A 21,492-nucleotide genomic window follows, 5' to 3' on the forward strand; every position below is an offset into this window, starting at 1 on the left:
TATATATATAATATAAACATAATTATTAAACTTTATTTTATATGTATAATTCATTTTGTCAAATAATTTGTTTTTATATATGTTTTTATACAAATTATTTACTATTTCTTTCCTTACATTTATAGCAAAAAAAATATATTTCTGCCATATTTCCTCAAATATTATTCATTTTTTCAAAGACTTTTAGCGCCATTAGTACAAAAAAAGAGAGAAAAATCATCGCGAAAACCTCGCGCGAATAATTACCGAATAAATACCGAAATCTGTGCTTTCTATCCACCTGTATTTTATATATATGATTATTTTATCAATATGTTCATTTTAGTGTTGAAGGTAAAGAAAAATACAGACACTGCATAATCAATAAAGCAAGCCAATCAAGTGGACCGAGTTGAAGTTTTGTGTGATTCTTCGATGCATGGGTGTACAGTTGGACGAGCAAGTTACTATAGTGGATATATAGTAGCCACTCTAAATCTGACAAACCATGATAAATATATTCTCCATGTTGTGCAATATCCGCAATGTATGATAGGACGCGCATTGTTGCGGAGAAAAGTAGCTCTGGTACCTTCATAGTGTGAGATAACGCCGCCTCGTTTCTCACTACATAAACTCATCTGATGCTTACGCATCGACGTTGCTTGTACAGATCGAACATTTTGAAATCTCATTACTTGCTAAGACAAATCGAATCATCATCGAAGGGCAACCGAACTAACCTCGAGTATCACATATAAAATGTAAAAATCTACGATAATAACAAAAAAAAAAGCTTAGAGATAACAAAAATTACAATAAATGTTATAATAAAAAATCCCAGCATTGTAGCAATGTTACAATGTTGCTACAATGTTGTTTAAATGTTCCAAAATTTTTCTTACTTACTAGAATTAGATCTTATCCTGTTTCAAGCCAATCGATATTTGTCTTTTAATGAAATATAAAAACTCGCAGAAATTCAGCTTGCATAGCGAAACGCCACGTTAATAATCATAAGAACAATAATGGAATATATCTTCGTCAAAGTTTCTTTAAGGCGTAACATGAGTTATATAATCAACCGGCAAGTCGATTTTGCGAAAGTGTCGCCTTATATCCGCTTTCCTCGAAAAGATGATTAATTATCCGCGTTGCCACATGCGGCTAACTCAAAATCGCCTATTCTTCGATAAGTGTCACAAATGATGAACAAAGAACATTGTACGAAAAGAGAGAGAACTTGGTCCATAGATAAACGACAAACTGATGATGAAACTTATTATGAAGTTATGATGAAACGCATGACTTAGATAAACGATCCTTTATATAGAACTGTCATCATTTTCTGAATATTCTATCTCTGGAAGTTATATTATATTCATACTCGCGAATAAATCGTTATATATGTATATTAGATCGTCAAATTGTTAAGTAGTAGTAAGTTTGATTTTATTACACACACATTTATTAAAATCTATTTTTTTTTTGTGAACTTAAACTTTGTTCTTTAAATATGTGATTCTACGAAATTTCTGAATTCTTTTCTTATTTGTAGCTGCCTGAGAGTTTGTCACCTTTTTAATCTTTAAATCTTTATATTATTAAATTCTTGAATCTTTAAAGTTTCGAAACAACTGTTTGATTACTCATATCTTTCGAGTTTTGCTATATTTTCTTCAGCATTTCAATATTTAAGTTGCTGAGATATTTTTAATGAATCTGTATCACTGCGTAGCGCTAAAATCTTAATCCCCGCTCTGATAGATATGCTTTAAAGAGTATCAAACGATACGAATAATTGATGAACTTTAAAACGATAAATTTTACTTTTCTTTCTCAAAAAAACATACAAATTTACAGTGTGACTCTCTAAACATTACATGTTTTCGCTCTCTCGATCTGGCAGTACAACCAGAAAATTCGAGGATAGAACGACAACTATTTTCAGGATCCAAGTTTACTTCGCTTTTAGTTAAGCACAACTACTCGCCTGCAATCACGAACAGAATTATCCACTAACGCAAATATCCGTATTCTACATTATCATACGCAATGTAATGAAAAATTCAATATCCTTCTTCACTTTTAAGATTAGAAACAAAAAAAGGAAAGAAACTTTTTAACAGTTCAGACATTTCAAACGACATTTCATGAATCAACGTGAATGATAGAACATGAATGATAGAAGTTATATTGAGTTTTTTATGGTTATTATTGTGTAATATCACTATGAATATGATGGATACTTCGATGTATTGACATAGCATCTTTTGATGTCACAAAAATCTATAATAGTTCACAAAAAGAAAACTTTTGAAATTTTCTTTTTGTGAAAACTTGAAAACTCATATTTTTATATTTATAAAGTTTATAATTCTTACTTATTTATTATATAAATGATTGAGAATACACTTTTGCCTTCTACATTATCTTAATAATGATGTACAAGTTTACTTAAATGCTTTTTATTTAAACAATATAAATGCAAATGTACAAAACATATTTCGATTTAAAGTTTAAATAAAAAAGCAAGAAGATAGTTATTTAAAAAATAGTAAAGTTAAATTCATTTGGCTTTTTGTTGATTTAATATAAAAAATTATTTATCTGCGATTTTAAAAATCTAAAGATTTAAGCAAAACAACTCTCGGATATAAATTTAATCTCAAGAGACAGAGCAAAGAAATGATGATGGAGTTAAACGTAAACAACATAATTTATCTACATTATGCATTTCACTGCATTTTATACAAATAAAAATATTTTATACAAACATACTGCATAAATACTTTTATCCCCTTGTTACAAAATCGTGTGCAATTATCAAGAATACACAATATTATAAAATTTATCAACTCCCTCATATTTGAAAATAATTTAAGATGGAAAATTGACTATTATGTTACAGGTCTCTTTTTTTTCGACGAGTCCAGAGCTTTCCAATAAGCAACGTTTCGAATATTTCAGCCGTACTATACCTAGCGATCACTATCAAGTCAAAGCGATGGTCGATATTGTATTGACGATGGGTTGGAGCTATGTTTCCATTATTTACGAGGAGAGTAACTATGGTGTAAAGGTAAAATATTTAATTATAATATATCTGGTTTTAGATTTATAATATATTTTTTAGAAAATGTGCAAAGCGATATATAAAAAAAAATCTGTAACTAAAAGTGGAAATATTTATCTTTTTCTTGTTATCTTTTAGAGGAAGGAAGTAATATGCTAGATTCACGAAATTAATATGTCATATTTTCAATTTCTTATATAACAATAAAAAAAGAGTTCCGCATTTTTTGTGTTTAAAAATCAAAATTGGAAAATTTTACAGCCAGAACTCTGTTTAAAAATAATTATAAAGTATAAACTTCTGCTAGAATTAATGAGAAATATTCATAGAATTGTAATAAATTATCAGCATAATACTTTTTCTACAAGTGTTGTACTGTCTTTTATACAGGGTTTAAAAAAATCATTTAGCATTTTTAGACACCACACTGAACAAAAAAGTCTTAGTGAACATAGGGTAGTACTCAATCATAATATAATATAAAGATATAAATAATTTTGTATATTGATATCGTAACTAACTTCTTATCTCTTCTATATGTTGCATACAACGTGAAAAAAGAAAAATTGAAATAAATAACTGACAACAGCCTATTTAGGAGAATTACGGGCCCAATAAGATGATCCCTCATAATGCCCATCTAATCGTAATGGCTAGTTGATGTCAATTTAATGACTCCCGGTAAAATTTTTCATTATAAAATGTATGTGGAAATTGAATCAAAACATTCAAAACGCGATTTGTAAACATTGAAGTAAATCTTCTCGTCGCATACGACACGTAGAAGCCAATAAGTCAATTATAATCTCTCTAAATCTGAATCAATGGATAATTACTGAATATCAGTGCCAAGTAATCCACTGGTAATCAGTGAATTAAATGTGAGATCCCTAATTTAACTAATCTTTATTATGTGATCTAACTAATCTTGTTTTAGTTCAATTAAATGAATATGGTATTAAATTCAATGAATATGGTATTTGAAATTAATATGCAAATATCAATATTTAGTTATATAATGCTCAAACATTCTTCCTTTTTTAATTGAACTGATTATCAGTATCAAGTATGCCAATAGATAATTAGTGACTATCCACTAATTCAGATTTAGAGAGATACTAACATTATTAAATTATTTAGGTATATCTTAGAAACGTATATCTTGAGTTTTCGATCTATATAAAAAAGCTTTAGTGAATACCTATGGTATTTACTTACTTACTTTAAAGCTTTTTTACTTAGTATGATGTGTACTATCTACCATATAAATGCTAAATAATTTTTTCGAACACTCCATCTATTTTCTATTCATTATATTATTCGATTTTGCTTTTTAGATTATCTCTAATATGTATACATATACACAATACATAGAAAGAAAGATATAATTTTTTTATATTTTTTGTTAAAATTTGTTAAAAACCAAGAAAATATTTTTTATTACAACTAACATAATATTGTAATTATGATTAAGTCTGAAAACTATAAATATATTTAAATATGTACATAAATCTTCACATTGAAAATATTTTTGCTCAAATATAATATTTTACTCTAATATTATTATATAAAATGCCATCCGCAAAGCTTTCAAGCTAAATCAAATATTTATATATAAAAATACAGTACGAATGTTAAATGAATTAATGTAAAATTGTAATGACTTTTCTGTCATAAATTCATATCACTGCAGATAAACAATAAAACTTTAAAAAATAATAAATAAAACTAATACACGTTTTATATTATGATCTAATTTTTTAATTAATTACACAGAAATTAATTAAAATATTCAAAAAACATAAGTAATTATTATCTATTAAATAATATTTGAAAAAGCATATTGTTTCTTGTTTAAAACTAAATAATCATTAACATGTCTATAATTTTGTCAATATCACTTTTTCAATATATCGTATCAAAATTGTGTTCTTATTTTTTATAGAAATGCTGTCGACATTTCCACCAAAGTAATTTCTAAGAAACTAATTTCTAATATTTTGCATATTTTAATATTTTGCATTTCAAATAGCTATTGTAATTTTGAATTTCTTGATAAAATTAGATACTAATAACACGTACACTGCATAGTGATGTAGAATTAATTTTATGTTGTATGTATAATACATGAGCTACGTCACTGAAGAAAATGATTTTATTTTATAAAATAAATCTTAATGCAACTAAAGTTTGACAAATAAATAAATCGATAAATCGTAATATTCGCAGAAACTAAATATGAAGAACGAAAATATATTGGAATTTTATTCTCTATCGCAGTCCATTATAATAATTCACAATGGCGCGTAAATAATTTAAACTCCCCTTTTGACGCCCATCTCTCATCTGCAATCCTGCGAATATTTAGCATTGCACGAAAATTATGGTACCTTTCGTTTGCTCAGTGTATGCGACAATTAAATATTTCAGGAGAAATCGTGAATCTTGTTAAATATTTCTCTCTAGCAAGGATAATATTCTGGTCTTACACTGCAAATTTCTCTTTCTCTTTTTCTCTCTCTCTCTCTCTCTCTCTCTCTCTCTCTCTCTCTCTTTCTCACTTTTTCTCTTATTTTCTTCTTTTCCTCTTTTTCACTCCTTTCTAAATTGCTAACTTCTTTCTAAATTGCTAACATAAAAATTTTATATTTATATTTCGCGTATATTTCAGTGGCATGCTTACTTGCTCCCAATTAAGATTATTTTAAGTTTGTGGCAAGTCTATTTCACCGAGTTGTTTGATCTCGTCTAGCAAATGAATTTCACGTGAATTTCACGAGCAATGTGAATTTACAGAGAGTTTAATTATGGAATGTTTATTGAAAATTTTCTCCTAAATATTCTAAATTTAACAAATTTATATATATTACTGATAAAATAATTTCTTATAAAAAAGATATATATTGTGTGTTTTGCTAAATATTATTTAAAAACATCAATATTTTACTTCGAATATTGCTGTATTCTGAACGATATAATAGAATCGTTATCTTATTAATTGCTATATTAGAAAAATGTATTAAATATTAATAAATATTTTTTTAAATATTACTAACTTAATATTTACTTACAGTGAATAAATATTTATTAAATAAAAAAAATTGTAGTTAAATCAAATTAATGATTTCCTATACCAAATAAATATATGTTCTCATTTAGTAAATATTCCGTTATTTATTCAAACAAATATTTGTTAATATTTACAATTAGTATATTTTTCTCAGTGTATATGCAATTATCATGTTACTCATTACGTACTCAACTACCGCGATAGTGATACTCGTGTAACTCTCCCGTATAACTTTATGCAGCATATAAAATAGGAGCAATTTATAATCATCGATTGCAGGATATTGAAAATCATAAATACGACGAACATAATAATAATTTGACATCCTGATTCTCACTAGAAATTATTACCTACCGGCTAGCTTTTTGTATCGAATTGTTTTCCTTGGTAATGTAAAGATAGATAGCATAAATATGCTTTCTATAATAATATGCTTTCATGGAAATCGCGTAATATAAGCAATTTGCAACTCTATAGAGAAAATATTTCAAAAGCCAGATTTAATTATATCAAATAAACGTTTTTAGTAATTATCAGTAATTATTATGCTGATTTCCGATAAATTATCCTATGTAAGGAAAAAAACACGTAAATTATGTAAAGTTGGAACAAAAATAATAGAAAGAGAAAGTCATTTATAATAAAGGATTAAATGTATATTCACAGAAAAATATAATTAAAAAAGAAAACGTTTGTGACTATACATATAATAAATGCATCATACGATAAATGTCGAATTAATTTAAACAGACTCATAGGATGCCTAGTGTTTTATTCATTTTCGATTTGAAAGCTAACGCGCTTAATAAATGCGTAATTGAGAAATATATCAAAGTCATGCTTTTATTAAATGAAGAAACGATAATTGATCCTACAGTTTTAACATAAAAGCGAGGAAACGCCATTCTCAATCAGTTGCATTCATGTCATGAAAAATGCATAAATGTCTTCGCTATGACACGTTACTGCAAAATATATTTTCCCATGTGTACACATTATACATAAAACATACATGTATGTATCATTCTTCATTATTACTGTAACAGATTCCGTCTTGACATTTGTCTGCAATCTAGAAAACTAACGCGAAAATCCATCGAGAAATATATTATATTTATTTTTTTGTTTTAATTTTTCTTTATATTTTTATCATAGCTGAATAAGATTGAAAAGAAAATGCTAAAAATAATGAGACATCTCCTTTTTTGGAATATCTCCTTTATAATTTTAATACATATGCGTTTTTGTATTTGCACATGATAAAAAATCGACAGATAATTATAAATATTTAAAATTTTTCTAACCTTTATCACAGCCCATCTATTTCAAGGTAATAAATTATAAGATGTTTATTTGCAATACGTTTATTTGCAATATTCCTATTTTTGACACTTAAATTTTGTAATTCTTTTGTAATAATTATAAAAATAAATAATACAAGGAAATAAATGTGTTTATCAAGGACTCTCTTTTTGAAATAACAAAAATAAAAATAATCTAGGCTACTAAGAGTTACCGCGGAAAGAGGTACGCAAAAATTTTTTTAAACAAGTAAAATTGTTACTCTGTTTGATGTATAAATATCTTCTTTATTTAAAAATTGTGAAGACTCTTGAACATTTCGACTCTCTTTGGAGTCTTCTTCAGCAATATTCTTATTCAATATTCTTATTCTATATTTGATTTCGCGATTAGTCAAGATAGAGTCACTCACAGTTTTGGCAACCTGTGAGTGACTCTAACCAATCGTGAAATCAAATATACAATAGAATAAAAATATTATTGAAGAAGACTCCAAAGAGAGTCGAAACGGTCAAGAGTTCTCAAGATTTTTAAATAAAGAAGATATCTGTACATCAAATGAAGTAACAATTTTACTTGTTTAAAAAAATTTTTTCTAAATAAATAATACGTTCAGATATTTCATAATATTAAGTGATATAAAATATTAGATATATTTATTATCAATTTAAATAAAAATTTAGTTATAATTTAGTTATATTTAATAAAAAAATTTAGTTATAATTTAGTTATATTTAATAAAAAAATTTAGTTATATATTGATAATAATTAGGAAAAAGATGCTTCGTGATTTTTTTATATTCTCTATTTTTATTCTTATTTTTCCTGCATACATTTTATTTACACTTGTAACATAATTTTCTCAAATCCATTGCTTCAAAATTAAAATAAAAACTCACCGATCAATACGTAGCAGCGGAATTGTAGCACTGCGTCGATCTGTAAAGTATAAATACTTTAAAGCAGTGTTCAAAATAATCAATACTTCAAAAAGTAATTACTGCATCAGTTAAATTTTTTAATCATTTTTTTAATAGATATCTGATTTGCAAATGCTAATGCAAAAATGAAGAAATGTTCGCGACCATTGCTAGCTACCGCATATTTCCATTAATTCGTTCGCATAATTAATCCGTGAAAAATTGTGAACGATATTCCGACCGTACAATAAGTGAAACGCGACGTTCGCAGTAATATCTCTTTTCGCATGCTTGCAACGTTAGCTATCGAACTTGGCGAAGAATTGCGCCGGTGTTAAATCTCCAGTGTCGTATTATACGGTCAAATAATGGATATCACATAATGGGCGAATCAAGACGTGCCTGAAAAAGTGGCGAAATCTGCGTATAATAAATGAATAACAATTACTCACCTCATGGTTGCTTTGCCATCGTCCGATGCCTCCCAGACTCCTTTTGCGCCTTCCATTGTCGCTTCTTCGTGACGTTCATTTACTGCGACGTTCACTCACGAAAATATTAGCAGTTATGATCGCGACTTTGCACGGCACTCCCGATATTAATCTCACGATGCGACGTGAACTGTATTATACGACAGCGGAAAAATAATGCAATCTGTATGAACGACATTACGATTCACATGACACCGATGACGCCTCGATGAGGTCTCGTAAGTCGATGCAATATCACGCAACTTCTTTAATTATTAGTTCTTACTTCCAACAGATTTGGAAGGTCAGTACTTACGATCAGACCAGAGCAAAACGTTCATGCAACAATTGAATCTAACATGGCGGAAAATTCATAAATCGCGCAGCTAACTTTACTCGTTAGAAGCAATTAGGTGTTTTTTTAGCTAAAGTTCTTATATGGTTCATCTTTCTTTCTTTTCTCTTCACATCGAAGAGAAAGAAAAATGAACTGTGCAAGAAATTCAGCTAAAAAGAAGAGGCCTATTATCGCCGGGAGAACTCTGTCTATCTGAACTTTTGTGCCACTTCCCACATGTTAAATAGCAATACATCCTCGAAATTATTTTTGCATATTAGAATTTAAACGACATGAAGAAATGTAAATGTATGAGTTAAATGAGTTATGAAAAACATTCATGAAACATAATATTCAAAATTAATACTCGTTATATGGCTTTACCGATTGTTTACGCGATTTTGATTAAATAAATTTAGATATATATTAACAAATCATCAATTTACGAATTAAATTTCTTCTACATAATAAATACTCAAATATTAGATACGAAGTTAATAACGTAAATAATCACATTCACTAATTAAGCACATATATCACGGTATTAAGTCCATTCTACAATTACGTAAACATAGTTGTAAATGGTTGTAGTTGTAAGAATTGACCAATCACTGTCGAATACGAGAAAAATATTCGACTGTGATTGATTAATTCTTACAATTACAATCACTTACAACTATACGCTTACGCAATTGTAGAATAGGCTTTACTCTATTTAGAGTCTCCTCATCCTTTAAGATTATGTTACTAACACTAAAAAACAATAATACGTCCCAGTAAGCGAGAAACATTTTTAAATATTCTAGCAACATTGCAACAGCGTTACAATTGCCTTGATGCGAATCAATTGAGTTGACGGTTAAGAAATGTATAACTGATCGTCCGAGAGAATATAATCAATGTTCAATATTATTAAATGCGATATACTTCCGTATATGTATAAATTCCACGATGTATGCATTAAATGAACGATATAAAATATCATGGCCTTCCGTTATTTGAATCGCTCTACTCGATCGGCAATTTGTGCATTATTCCGCGCTCAATTCCGAGAGTGAGCAAATTACGGTTGATCGACAGAAAGCATAATAGCGCGAACGATCGATTCGAATTCAAGCTAAAGAAATCATTATCGCCCGTGTACGTAATGGAACTATGGCTTCTAAGGCTCATTCGTAGTTTTCCCGATTCAAAAAGCATTTCAAAGTTCTGTAAAATATCCATCGTAATGGAAAAGGATATCATTCATTCGACACATTAGCGATTTATTAATCGTGCAAATTAATCAAACGAGATGATCAATCGCTAAATGTATCAGGCAGCACATACGTGATTGCTTCTCGAGAAGTAATACAACACCATGCGACTGATGTGACACACGAAGCGATTAGAGCCCTAGAAAATAGAGATGCGACATTGAGAGGATAGGTCTGATTAGCTGTCTAAAACACACGATTTAGACAATTAATACGATCACGACGTCTTTTTTTTCACATTGTGTTCACATGCATAGGTTAGTGTAGCATGTGATAATGAGATACTGCGCCAATAACAGTATTCTTTGAAATAAAATGACGGCAGTAACTCAGCCTAATTCACTTAATGTCGCATCTGTGTTTTCGGGGTACGTTCCGTTTGACAGCCGCAATGCCAATATTATTTGTCCTTGTTTAACATTTATATAACAATAATAAACAAAGATAAAATGATTTTATGAAGTATCGCAAGTATCAAGGAACCTTTGATCGATTGTAAGTGATAGCGCGGCGACTTTGTGTAAACTAGCGCGTTATGCATCTCGATGCTGCATCATCACGAAAACAAACGCCCAACCAAACATTTGTTTACCTAAGTCGCCGGTTCGCAATTCGCGTACTAACATTGAAGCAAGTGGATAAATCATTCCGCTTGTCGCGTTTCATCTCAAGACGCATAACGATCGCTTTCCCTATCTCATTTAGCGATTATCTCGCGCGATTGATTAATTTTCTCGTGATTAACGAATCATATCCAGTAAGCGTGATGAATGACACAAATATTCCGCGCGATTTAGTCGCTTAAAATACGATTGAATTAAAACGATAGGAAATTAGCATTATAAATCATTTTGTGTGTGTGTGTGTGTGTGTGTGTGTGTGTGATTTCATTATGAATACCTTTCATCGTAATGAGAGATTTCTTTTGTACTGCTTGAATTCCAATATACATATATATTTAATCTCGCACCATATACAATATATTCCGAATATGTTCCTTACATTTCAAATTATGTTGATAAACGAGCTGTTATCACGAACTGTATTAAAATCTAGCATCTATTTTATGAATAAAATTTAGTTTGTATTGATTAATATTGCATTTATGTAAATTAGTCTATTATCTTTGGCCTTTTACCAAACTTTACATGCCGAAAAAAATGAAATTATGTGACTTTAATAAATTAAATTTTGTCTTATATAGTATTTTTTAGTAAGTCACAGAAATTAAATTAAATGTAATAATAAAAGATATAACGATTTAGTTTCTTTATTTGTTAAAATTACGCAACTTTATCTATCTTGGGATATATAAATTTGAAAGAAAAATATATAAAATGAAGATAAATTTCAATCCTTATTTAAAGATTTAATATTGTGAAAGTAAAAATATTAAATAAATATAAGTAATTATAATTAATGCTGTAATATAATTGATTATAAACATGAATATAACGCTTATATTATAATTATTACGCAGATATGTGATTAGTGTGCTAGAATTACGTATCACGTAAAAAAAGCAAGACGAATCTAATAATTTGATGCGAAACATTAATATTTATGAGCAAAAAATTGATTTTGTTATATATAAGCATACATATACATACGTGAATACATGCATATAATGCGTATAGATACGTGACGTGATTTAAACCATAAATCTCGTCCTTCATATCTAGTTATCCGTACAATATTTTCTCAATTTCCAATTATTAAGATTAATATCGATTATTTCAATTATCTTAATTGAGGACAAATTACAATGGATTAATTAAGTACAGGTGAAAAAAGAAATTCCGTTTTAAAATACGCAAGAGAAATTATTCAAGAATGCAATCACATATTGTTACAGCTGACAATTCTAGACGTCAAATTCGCGTGTCCATAGCATTAATCACACAATCATCGCATTTGCGAGCAAAATTCAATGATGGATGTGCCCACATTAAATTAATATTTCGCGAGCATATATAGGCGATACATGTATGAACGGCGCAGTTAACACGCAGCCACATTTTGATGGTACAGAGAAATAGCATTTCGATCTATTACCTCTCATAAGGCCGCAATAGCTAGCGACACGATCAAAAGAAAAGGCCACCCCTGTTACCCAACCGATCAGAATTTCATTACTGCCTATCATATACGTCGCTCCGTACGTGTCAAGTTGCATGCACTTGATAGAATTTACACCACAATATTCTGCTTTCCGAACGAGAGACGAGGGAAAAACGAGGCATTACGTTCATACCAATAATTAGATTCCTTGCGAAATACGCGGACTACATAACGATCGATCTTGCGTGGTCCACATTATCGGCATGCCGGAGACTAAGAGATTAGATGGAAGTTACTTGAGTGCCGGACGTGTGGCTTCGTGGAAGCTAAAGAACCAAAAACAATTCCACGATATTTTTGCGCATTAAAATAATCGTAAATTAGTTTAAAAATACGTTCGCATGCGAACAATAAAATGCATTCATTGTTAATAAATTGGAAATAAAAGTAACAAAGAAAATAAAATCTCGATATACGATATCTATAAAACATTTAATTACAGAAAGTATTCATTTGCAAAATATTTGCTTATCTAAACGATGAACTTTATATATTTTTTTTAAATAACGAGAAAAGTATTACGAATTTTTTCCATGGAAAATATGATTTTTTAATCACTTTGTTCACATTCATGCTATTCACGATGCTTTGCAAAAGATGACAAAATACATTCAAAATCCATGAAACTTAATAACCGTAAATGTGTATGAAAAATAAAGATAGCTATGTTGGAAAAAAGATCTTTTAGCCTGATAAATATTTAAGAACTTTAAAAAATCCATACAGCCTGTCCCTAAATTTTCCTCCTCTACTCCCTTGAGATATCGCACTTACTTTTCCATGATTTCTTTCTTTGCTCTAAAATTATGGAATACATCCTTCATATATAATGTACATAAATCCTTCATATAATGTAAAATATTTAAATTCTTGCGTATTTTAAAAATCAACCATATTTCTCGCTTATCATATTATTTCTTACTACTTTTTATTTATATTGTTTTAAAAGCAAGAAAATCCTGCTGTGAAATTCATTAAGTAAATGTGACAGAGACAAAGCTGTTTACAAATAAAGATTTCTCAACATAAATAATTTCAAATTCTTTTATAATACGAAATATTATCTTACAAAATATACAGATAATAATGCAGATAATAAATAAATATTTAGTAATAAAGACTCGAATGTCCTTCATTTCATATCACTAATTACAAACCTAATACTACTAAAAATATGGCATTTATATATAGATGTCAAATTCTCATTCGGGAGTCGAAACAAGGATCATTATAGCACACAACAGCGTCTTATAATAAAGGAAGAATCGCGCTTTGAATATATAATATGTACCTAGAAATTTGAAACCATCCTCTAGCTAAGTATTTAACTGCTAATTTATTGAACTCATGGAATAATAATCTGTATATTGACTGGAAAATAATGCATACTGGATATCGATACTCAACTCAAATGCACACTTTTTGTTAGATTTATTATAAGATAAAAACGTTTGATGGCAAAAGAAACAGTCTAATGTGGTTTTAACAATTGAGCAATTATGGTAGATCCAACTGTCCAGTTGCTAAAATTACTTTATAATAGAGTAATAGAGTTAAATCACTTGCGATGCATGAAAAACATGGAACTTTTATTGTTGTAAAATTTATTATCATGTGAAACCTTAGGGAATAGTTAAAAATACGGGAAAAGAGGGAAACCATATTCGTACGTAACTACGTTTTTCTGTATGACACGACCAATCGATAATACCATTCGCGATGGGATTGGAAATCAGCGATCTCTGCACGACATACGAATCGCATACGAAAAATGTGCACAGAGAGGACCGGTCTAGGAGGAACGGATCGATACGAGAACATACATATATATATATATGATTTCGTAGCACGAAGAGAACATTTTTCAACGAGCGGTCGAAAGCCAAAGCACGGAACAAATAGGGATTTTTATTACGAATATCCATTTGTTTGACAAAGTAACAGAATTTTTCCTCATCTCACAATCTCACCACGGAATTTCAATTGCGTAATTCATTTCGTAATCAATAAAGTGAAACAATCTCAATGATGTAAATTTGACTAAATCTCACCATTTGTCAATCAGAAGCGACATTCTATTATTATATATCTATCAAAAGACAACTATTTCTATGGACAGTATAAAAGAAAAACATGACTAACATTTTTATATTAATATATCGATTAATGTCTAATGTCTGAAGTTTAATTTTGATAAATATTATTTAAAATGTAAAGATGTAAGGGGAAGTATAGTCCGCGCGGTAATCGTTACGCAAGTGTAATAATAGAAATATTTATATGTCCATTTCTAATGTAAAGTATAAAAATATAAAAAGTTGGTAGTATAAAATCCGTTTTTTTTTAATATTTCAAAATTGTATTATTTAAAATATTTCAATATTCAAATATTTTAATATTACATTATTTAAAATATTTTAAAATTTGATTTTGTGACAAAAATTTTTACTACAAAAACGTTCCCGAACATGAGACAGAAACAATTTAATTTTGTAATTTGTGTTCATAATATCTTTAAGATTCAATGCAGCGAGTTCTGTTATTTAAATCATGATTTCTTTACAACTTAGTAAAAAAAAAGAGTTTTTTAGGTGTTCCATTTAGTCTATATTTTTCCATTAAGCTACATTTCCTTCCCACTCTTCTATTCATTCTTTGCTACGCCCATCTTTCTTCTAAAAGACCTCAAAGCACTACGTGTACTGCTCGATGAAGACCACGAATGAGCCCGCATTAGATACGATGCATTGTTAGAAACGTCTTCGAGAAAATGCATCCCTTTCTATCTCTCTGTGTTGCAGGCTTTTGAGGAACTTGAGGAACTACTAGGGAAATATAACATATGTATCGCCGTCAAAGAAAAGTTGGTGAAGGATTCCGGAGTCGCCGAGGAGGTTGCCTACGATGAAATAGTTTCAAAGTTGCTGACAAAACCGCGAGCGAGAGGTAAAATAAAAATTTAATAAACCGAACAAATTTTACTTATAAAGCAAAGTGTAAAAAACAAAAAACGTTTCTTTTTCATTAATTTTTCTTATTATTAATAAAACAATGTACAATTATTATTTATTATATTAGAGAAAAGTCGTTCATATTGACATAGCTCTTCTAAAGAGTGACATCTCTTTATTTCTCATAAATTAACTATTGCACTTTATTGATACTAATAAAATCATGAATTATTTAGCTAATTAAAGAAATACAAACTAATAATTCGTATATTTGTTTGTTTCTATATCAAATCAGCTAAAAATAAATTCTACGAATGCGAAAATAAAATTCTTACTTTTTCTTTTGCAAATTGCGTAGTAAATAATAGTGACTATATTATTGATAATATTATGTTGTTTTAAATGCTTGTAATTTCCTAAATCAGTTTTATTTATATATATTTTTTTATAGTTTTTTATAATACGATTTTAAATTAAAAATTGGAGTGCAGCGTAAACCGCCACACTTATCTATAAAACAGACGACAGATGAGTTAATTTAATCTTTATAATGTTGCTTTTAGTGTCAAATAGCTCTATTGGAGCTGAAAACAATTGTGCATAAATAGAAAAACTCTCAAAAAATTATCGCGTTACATATTTGCATCTTGCAGAACAGCATAAAATAAATATGTATATAATTCAATAAAAATGTTTTATAATGAAGTGAAAAGATTCTGGAAAATTTTATATACATTCATTTGTAGGTTTTATACAGATAATTTATACAGATAATTCCTGTAAAAGAAAAAAAATAGTAATACGTAACATTACCGCCTACTGTATCAGTTTTGGAGCCCATTTTGTCAGACATTCATTTTTGCTTATGTTACGAAAAAATTAATTATTACAAAATTGCAAAGAGTATTATAAAAACTCTTATGCTATTTGACAGAAGACACTCTCTAATTTGTACTTATATTTTTAAAGTTTTATTTTTACCTTTTGTTTAAGAAATATTATCTAAAAATAAAGTAATATGTCGATATCGATGACTTTTCTCTGTAATATCACATGTCACAATTTTTGACGCTCTTAGAAGTATTAATTCAACATACACGATAAATTTCCTCTCATCCTCTCTCATTCTTTTCTCTTTTAAATTATAAATCTATATATATATCAACTTTGCGAATAAGCCGTAAAATCTTAGCCGACGTTTCTTCGATAATCCGTTCTTGGATGGAATAAATGTCATTAAAAAGGATTTATATTTAAATTATTGTCGCATTCTCATTTCAATAGTCTGTCCATTCATACGATACACCACTCTTCTAGTGGAAGTAAATTATCTTAAAACGCAAACGAATTTTCGAACGCGGGAAAGATACAATTACGAAACAGTATCGTATCGTGGTGACTGCAACAAAGACTTCGATTTTATTCGATCCGTTTCAAATTGACGAAATGGACTCATTATCGAAATGGAAACGCGACTCATTCCAGACAGTACTGTGTCAGATACAATTCGAACTTTGTTGAAAATCTCCAGAACTCGCCTACCTTCTCCACTTCTACTTCGAATTTTCCAAGTGAGACGAACGAACATTAAATCATCGGCTTTCTTCGCAAATTAAACAAACGGATACAATTTTAATTGAATATTTGTACACGCATGTCTTCAATCGATTTATTCACGAAATAACAAACTATTTGCACGTAGATTGCACGTGGGAAAAATTAAATCATCTCTTTTAGTATAATATGTATTTTATGTTAAATAATGTCTTCAAAGCCAGAAAAGGTGACATTAATATTTGTATTTCATTTCAATTGACGGAACGTGTTACCTCAATTACGATATCAGTATAAATTTCCGATATAAAGTAAAGTAAAATAACACATGAAGAGAAAATTGTGATCAGATTACGATCAAATTACGATGTCAGTCTTGTAATGAGCTTATTTAAATATTATCTTATGTTACACAAAGAAATAAAATAAATAAAATCGAACCATATATTTATACATGTCGATAAAATATCAGAATCTTCCGAGGTATATACATATAACTTGTACACTTTAAAAGACAAATCAAATGTGAGATGACAGAGAAACGAGATAATCATCCCGCTAAAGCAAAATAAGAAATGGAAGAAAGTGAAAACGACTGTAAGATGTATAAAAATTATACTGTTGTTACATAAATCTTTTTACATCCGTATATACGAACATAGAAAAGAAGTATAATTAATAACGTTCTCTATTCAAGTTAGAAGAGTAATCTTGTTTCAAGAATATAAGAATTTTGCGACTTTATCTGATGAATAATGCGTGCTTTCTTTGCAGTCTTAAATATTTCATCTATGTAATCTATTCAACATAGTCCTAAACCTTAAGATCCCTCCAGAGGCGATGACTTAGAATATTTTACTTGGACAAATTTTCAGTTAATATTTTTTTATAAATAATTCGCTTCTGAAGAGAGGAAATATTTTTTAAAGAACTAAAATTGAGAGAGAGAGAGAGAGAGAGAGAGAGAGAGAGAGAGCGAGATTAAACGGTTCGTTAATATACTTGTCCAAGAATACTTCTTTCTCTGTACAAGATATTAGGTCAAGAGAGATATATTGAAAAAGAAAGAGAGAGAGAGAGAAAGAGAGAGAGAGAGAGAGAGAGAGAGAGAGAGAAAAAAGGAATATGTACAAAAACCGGAAAATTCCATAAGCAACAAACTGGGTATACAATGTTTATTAACGGAAGTAATTACACTTTTCAATAGGATATGCAAAATTTTTCACGCTCAATTATTTTTATTAGAACTAATAAATAAAATTAATTTACTAAGTATTTTTTAAGTACATTCTTTTCAACAATTCTGTTAGTTATTAAAGTGTTTTTTTGTAAAACGATTATAAAAAGAAGATAAATATCTATAAAATTTTTCTCAAAAGGATATTTTCATCTCTTTGATTCACAGCAATTCAAATTTAAAGTACCCAATTTTATCTAAGAAAGGCATATACGACGTTGGCAAAGAATATATTTTATTGTTTGAGATCTACTATACTTCGTATCTCCTATACTCCGAAGGAAAAAGTATCTTGCGATAAACATCTATTTTATGTAGAATTTCCTCGTAGACCCTTTTATATAACCAAACCATTCTCGACTTTGTAAGGTCGAACTTATGCTTCCTTTTACGTACCCTCATCGATTTCTGCTTGTATAATCTCGATTCCCCCGGGAATCACCGATCGTGACATAAAGTAAAACGGTTCATCGGCACTTTTTCAATGAAAGCTGGAACCCTTCTCATTTGGGGAAAACGAATTTTTGCAATGCTGGTAGGTGATAAAATAAAATCGAATGGTGAAGATTCTTTTATCGCGATATATAAGCGTGAAAAAGCGCTATGCGCAACTTTACAGGCACCTCTCAACTTGTACTGCTATAGGTTGCATTATCTTCGGTTCCGATCAAGAAGTCGCCGGGGTCATGAGGGCGGTCAGGCGTCGTAAAGTGACCGGGATTTTTTCTTGGATTGGAAGCGACGGCTGGAGTGCAAGAGGATTAGTGAGTAACGGTAACGAGCCGGAAGTCGAGGGCACTCTATCGGTTCAACCTCAGGCGAATCCCGTTAAGGGTTTCGAAGAGTATTTCCTCAACTTGACCGTTGAGAACAATCGCAGAAATCCCTGGTTTGTCGGTAAGAGAGTGCTAAAGGATACTGGATCTACGATAAGAGCAAAACTTAGCAAATTCTAGTTTGCATAGCAATTGTAGTTTGCACATGCACGTGGATATGCATATACAGTTGTGGTTGTTAGAAGTTTCTTTATTGTCAATATATTCTAATGAATTTTGGCACGCAAATATAATCTTGCTAAGAGCAAAAGCACAAGGTAGACAAAGTGTGTCGACTATTGTGTCGCTTATGCCAAAGAAAATTCTTGGCAGTTACATAATTCGTCTAAAAATATTTAATTTTTTTAAATAAAAAAACCTACTAAATTCTGGGTAAATTATTTAATTTTAACCAAATCTCTAAAGGCAACGAATTAATATTAATTTTAAGTAGAATATCTATACAAGGCAATAAGCCTAGCATGTTGTCGATGTAAAACGGATTATACTGTTCAAACTTTACATTACATACAAACTTCCAAACGTTTCACAGAATCATCTTTAATGATTAAATGACTTACAAATATTCATATAATGGTCTTGTATTCATTTCATCAGTTAAGCGTAGTTAGATTACAATAAAATTGTCGTGATTCTTCGTAAGAGTATTGAATTCGGAGTGATAATCCATGACAAGTAGAATAAAATTCTTTTACTTTTATGGTGATATAGACTGTAAGGTAAGCGATAGATTATGAATGGAAAAATACTGAAATCCATTGTTCTTACCTTAGAAATGTAAAAAATTGCTAGAACGACAGGAACAACAATTAGATGTTAATAGATTGTTGGACACAGTCGGAATGACATAAAGGAACAAGATAAACAAAATAAAATCAAAGAAGGAGTGATCCAATTAGGAAAGGGGAAAATATTGTCTAATTTAATTGCTGGAATAATACGTCTCTAATAGAAATAGACTTCTGAAAGAAATTCACTTTGCTTAATTCGTTTTTTTTTTTGTTTGTTTAATTGTCGTCTCAGAAGTTAATTTTTTTATTGTAATGTTTCTCGTTATTCAGAACTCTTTTCCAGTTAAAATGATGATTATTATGCTCTTCAACCCGCGTGTTTAGCTGTCGTTTAATTTGGCCAACATACGTGGCGTCACAAGACAAGAGCTCTCATAGCAATGTGTATATTTTCTTGACAAGAAAATATACACATTGCTATGAGACCTAAGTATCCATTGAGTTTTTGCCAGTTTTGAAGAAACTTTTTAACATATTAGGAATTGAAAAAACCAGTCTTAATTATTATATTTCCTTGTAATAGATAAAAATTTCTCTGAGTTCTTTATGAAAGGAAACGTAAACTTTTTCTTTAACAATATATTCCTTGTTTAATTTGTTGTTTAAACGTTTTCTTAAAAAAAAAAACAGTTATTTAGGCTTATATTTAATTGTCGAGAATATGAAAATTAAAAGATAACAATTATCAATGAGACAATTATCAAACTTATCAATGAGACAATTATCAAGATAAAAATTATCAAATTATTAAATATTGTTTCTATGAAATTTTTTCTGTGGAAGAACAGATCAAATAAGAGAATTATTGTGTCCATCATGCCATAAACCACTCCCCTTTTATGTGATAAAGAATGGTGAGAAATAAAAATTCAAATATCTAACGTCAAGAAAATTTAAATTATTGTTCTCACCAATTTTCATTGTGAACTGCAATCGCTCGTGTAACGAATTGAAAATTCTTAGTATATCGTTAAAAGAGTCAAGTGGCAGAGACAAGAAAATGTCATCAATGTATCGTAGATAGAAGGGCAAACATACCGGTATTAGATCTAATGCTCTCAAATCTTCTAAAACCAGATTCGACACAATCAGGGATAGCGGAGAGCCCATAGGCATATCAAAAATCTGTTATAAGAGATACTTATTTATTAAATTTAAACTAAATCGAGTTTAAATACTAGACGTATCGCAAGAAATTCATCTTGTGGGATGGAACTATTATTGGAAATCATATTCCATTTTTTTCGATATGCAGTCAAGTCAGTGGACAAAGTTCGTAAAGTTTGAATTATTTGATTTTATTCAAAATACATTCTTTTAGAGGTAATAGCCAAGCCAGAAATGATTGGTCGGTCGACATCAATCAACGGTGAATTAGCATTGATTCGACGTTGATCGGTCAATTTTTTTGGCTGAGAGCGATTTGAACGTTCAATCAAATCGTAAAATGACTTTTAAAAATTATTTTTGTGATGCTATTGAAAATGCTCGTCACATTGTTTAAATACTGGAAATGTTATTATGACGATATCCTTTCGTATTTTGAGTTTTGAAAATAATCATATCGGAAAATCAAAGCTATGTCGAGTGAA

General features: G+C 29.4%; 1 protein-coding gene across 1 annotated transcript in view; it reads left to right on the forward strand.

Annotated features, from left to right (window-relative positions):
* The window catches only part of LOC108690717, an 84,580-nt gene that overhangs the window by 56,887 nt on the left and 6,201 nt on the right, over positions 1 to 21,492 (forward strand). Inside the window, exons 3-5 of the mRNA XM_018198153.1 lie at positions 2,891 to 3,061; positions 15,333 to 15,477; positions 18,919 to 19,170. Coding sequence (XP_018053642.1) covers positions 2,891 to 3,061; positions 15,333 to 15,477; positions 18,919 to 19,170 — 568 coding nt within the window. The remainder of the gene's footprint in view (positions 1 to 2,890; positions 3,062 to 15,332; positions 15,478 to 18,918; positions 19,171 to 21,492) is intronic.

This window comes from Atta colombica, unplaced genomic scaffold (genome assembly GCF_001594045.1).
Source record: "Atta colombica isolate Treedump-2 unplaced genomic scaffold, Acol1.0 scaffold35, whole genome shotgun sequence".
In the NCBI taxonomy this organism is placed as follows: domain Eukaryota; kingdom Metazoa; phylum Arthropoda; class Insecta; order Hymenoptera; family Formicidae; genus Atta; species Atta colombica.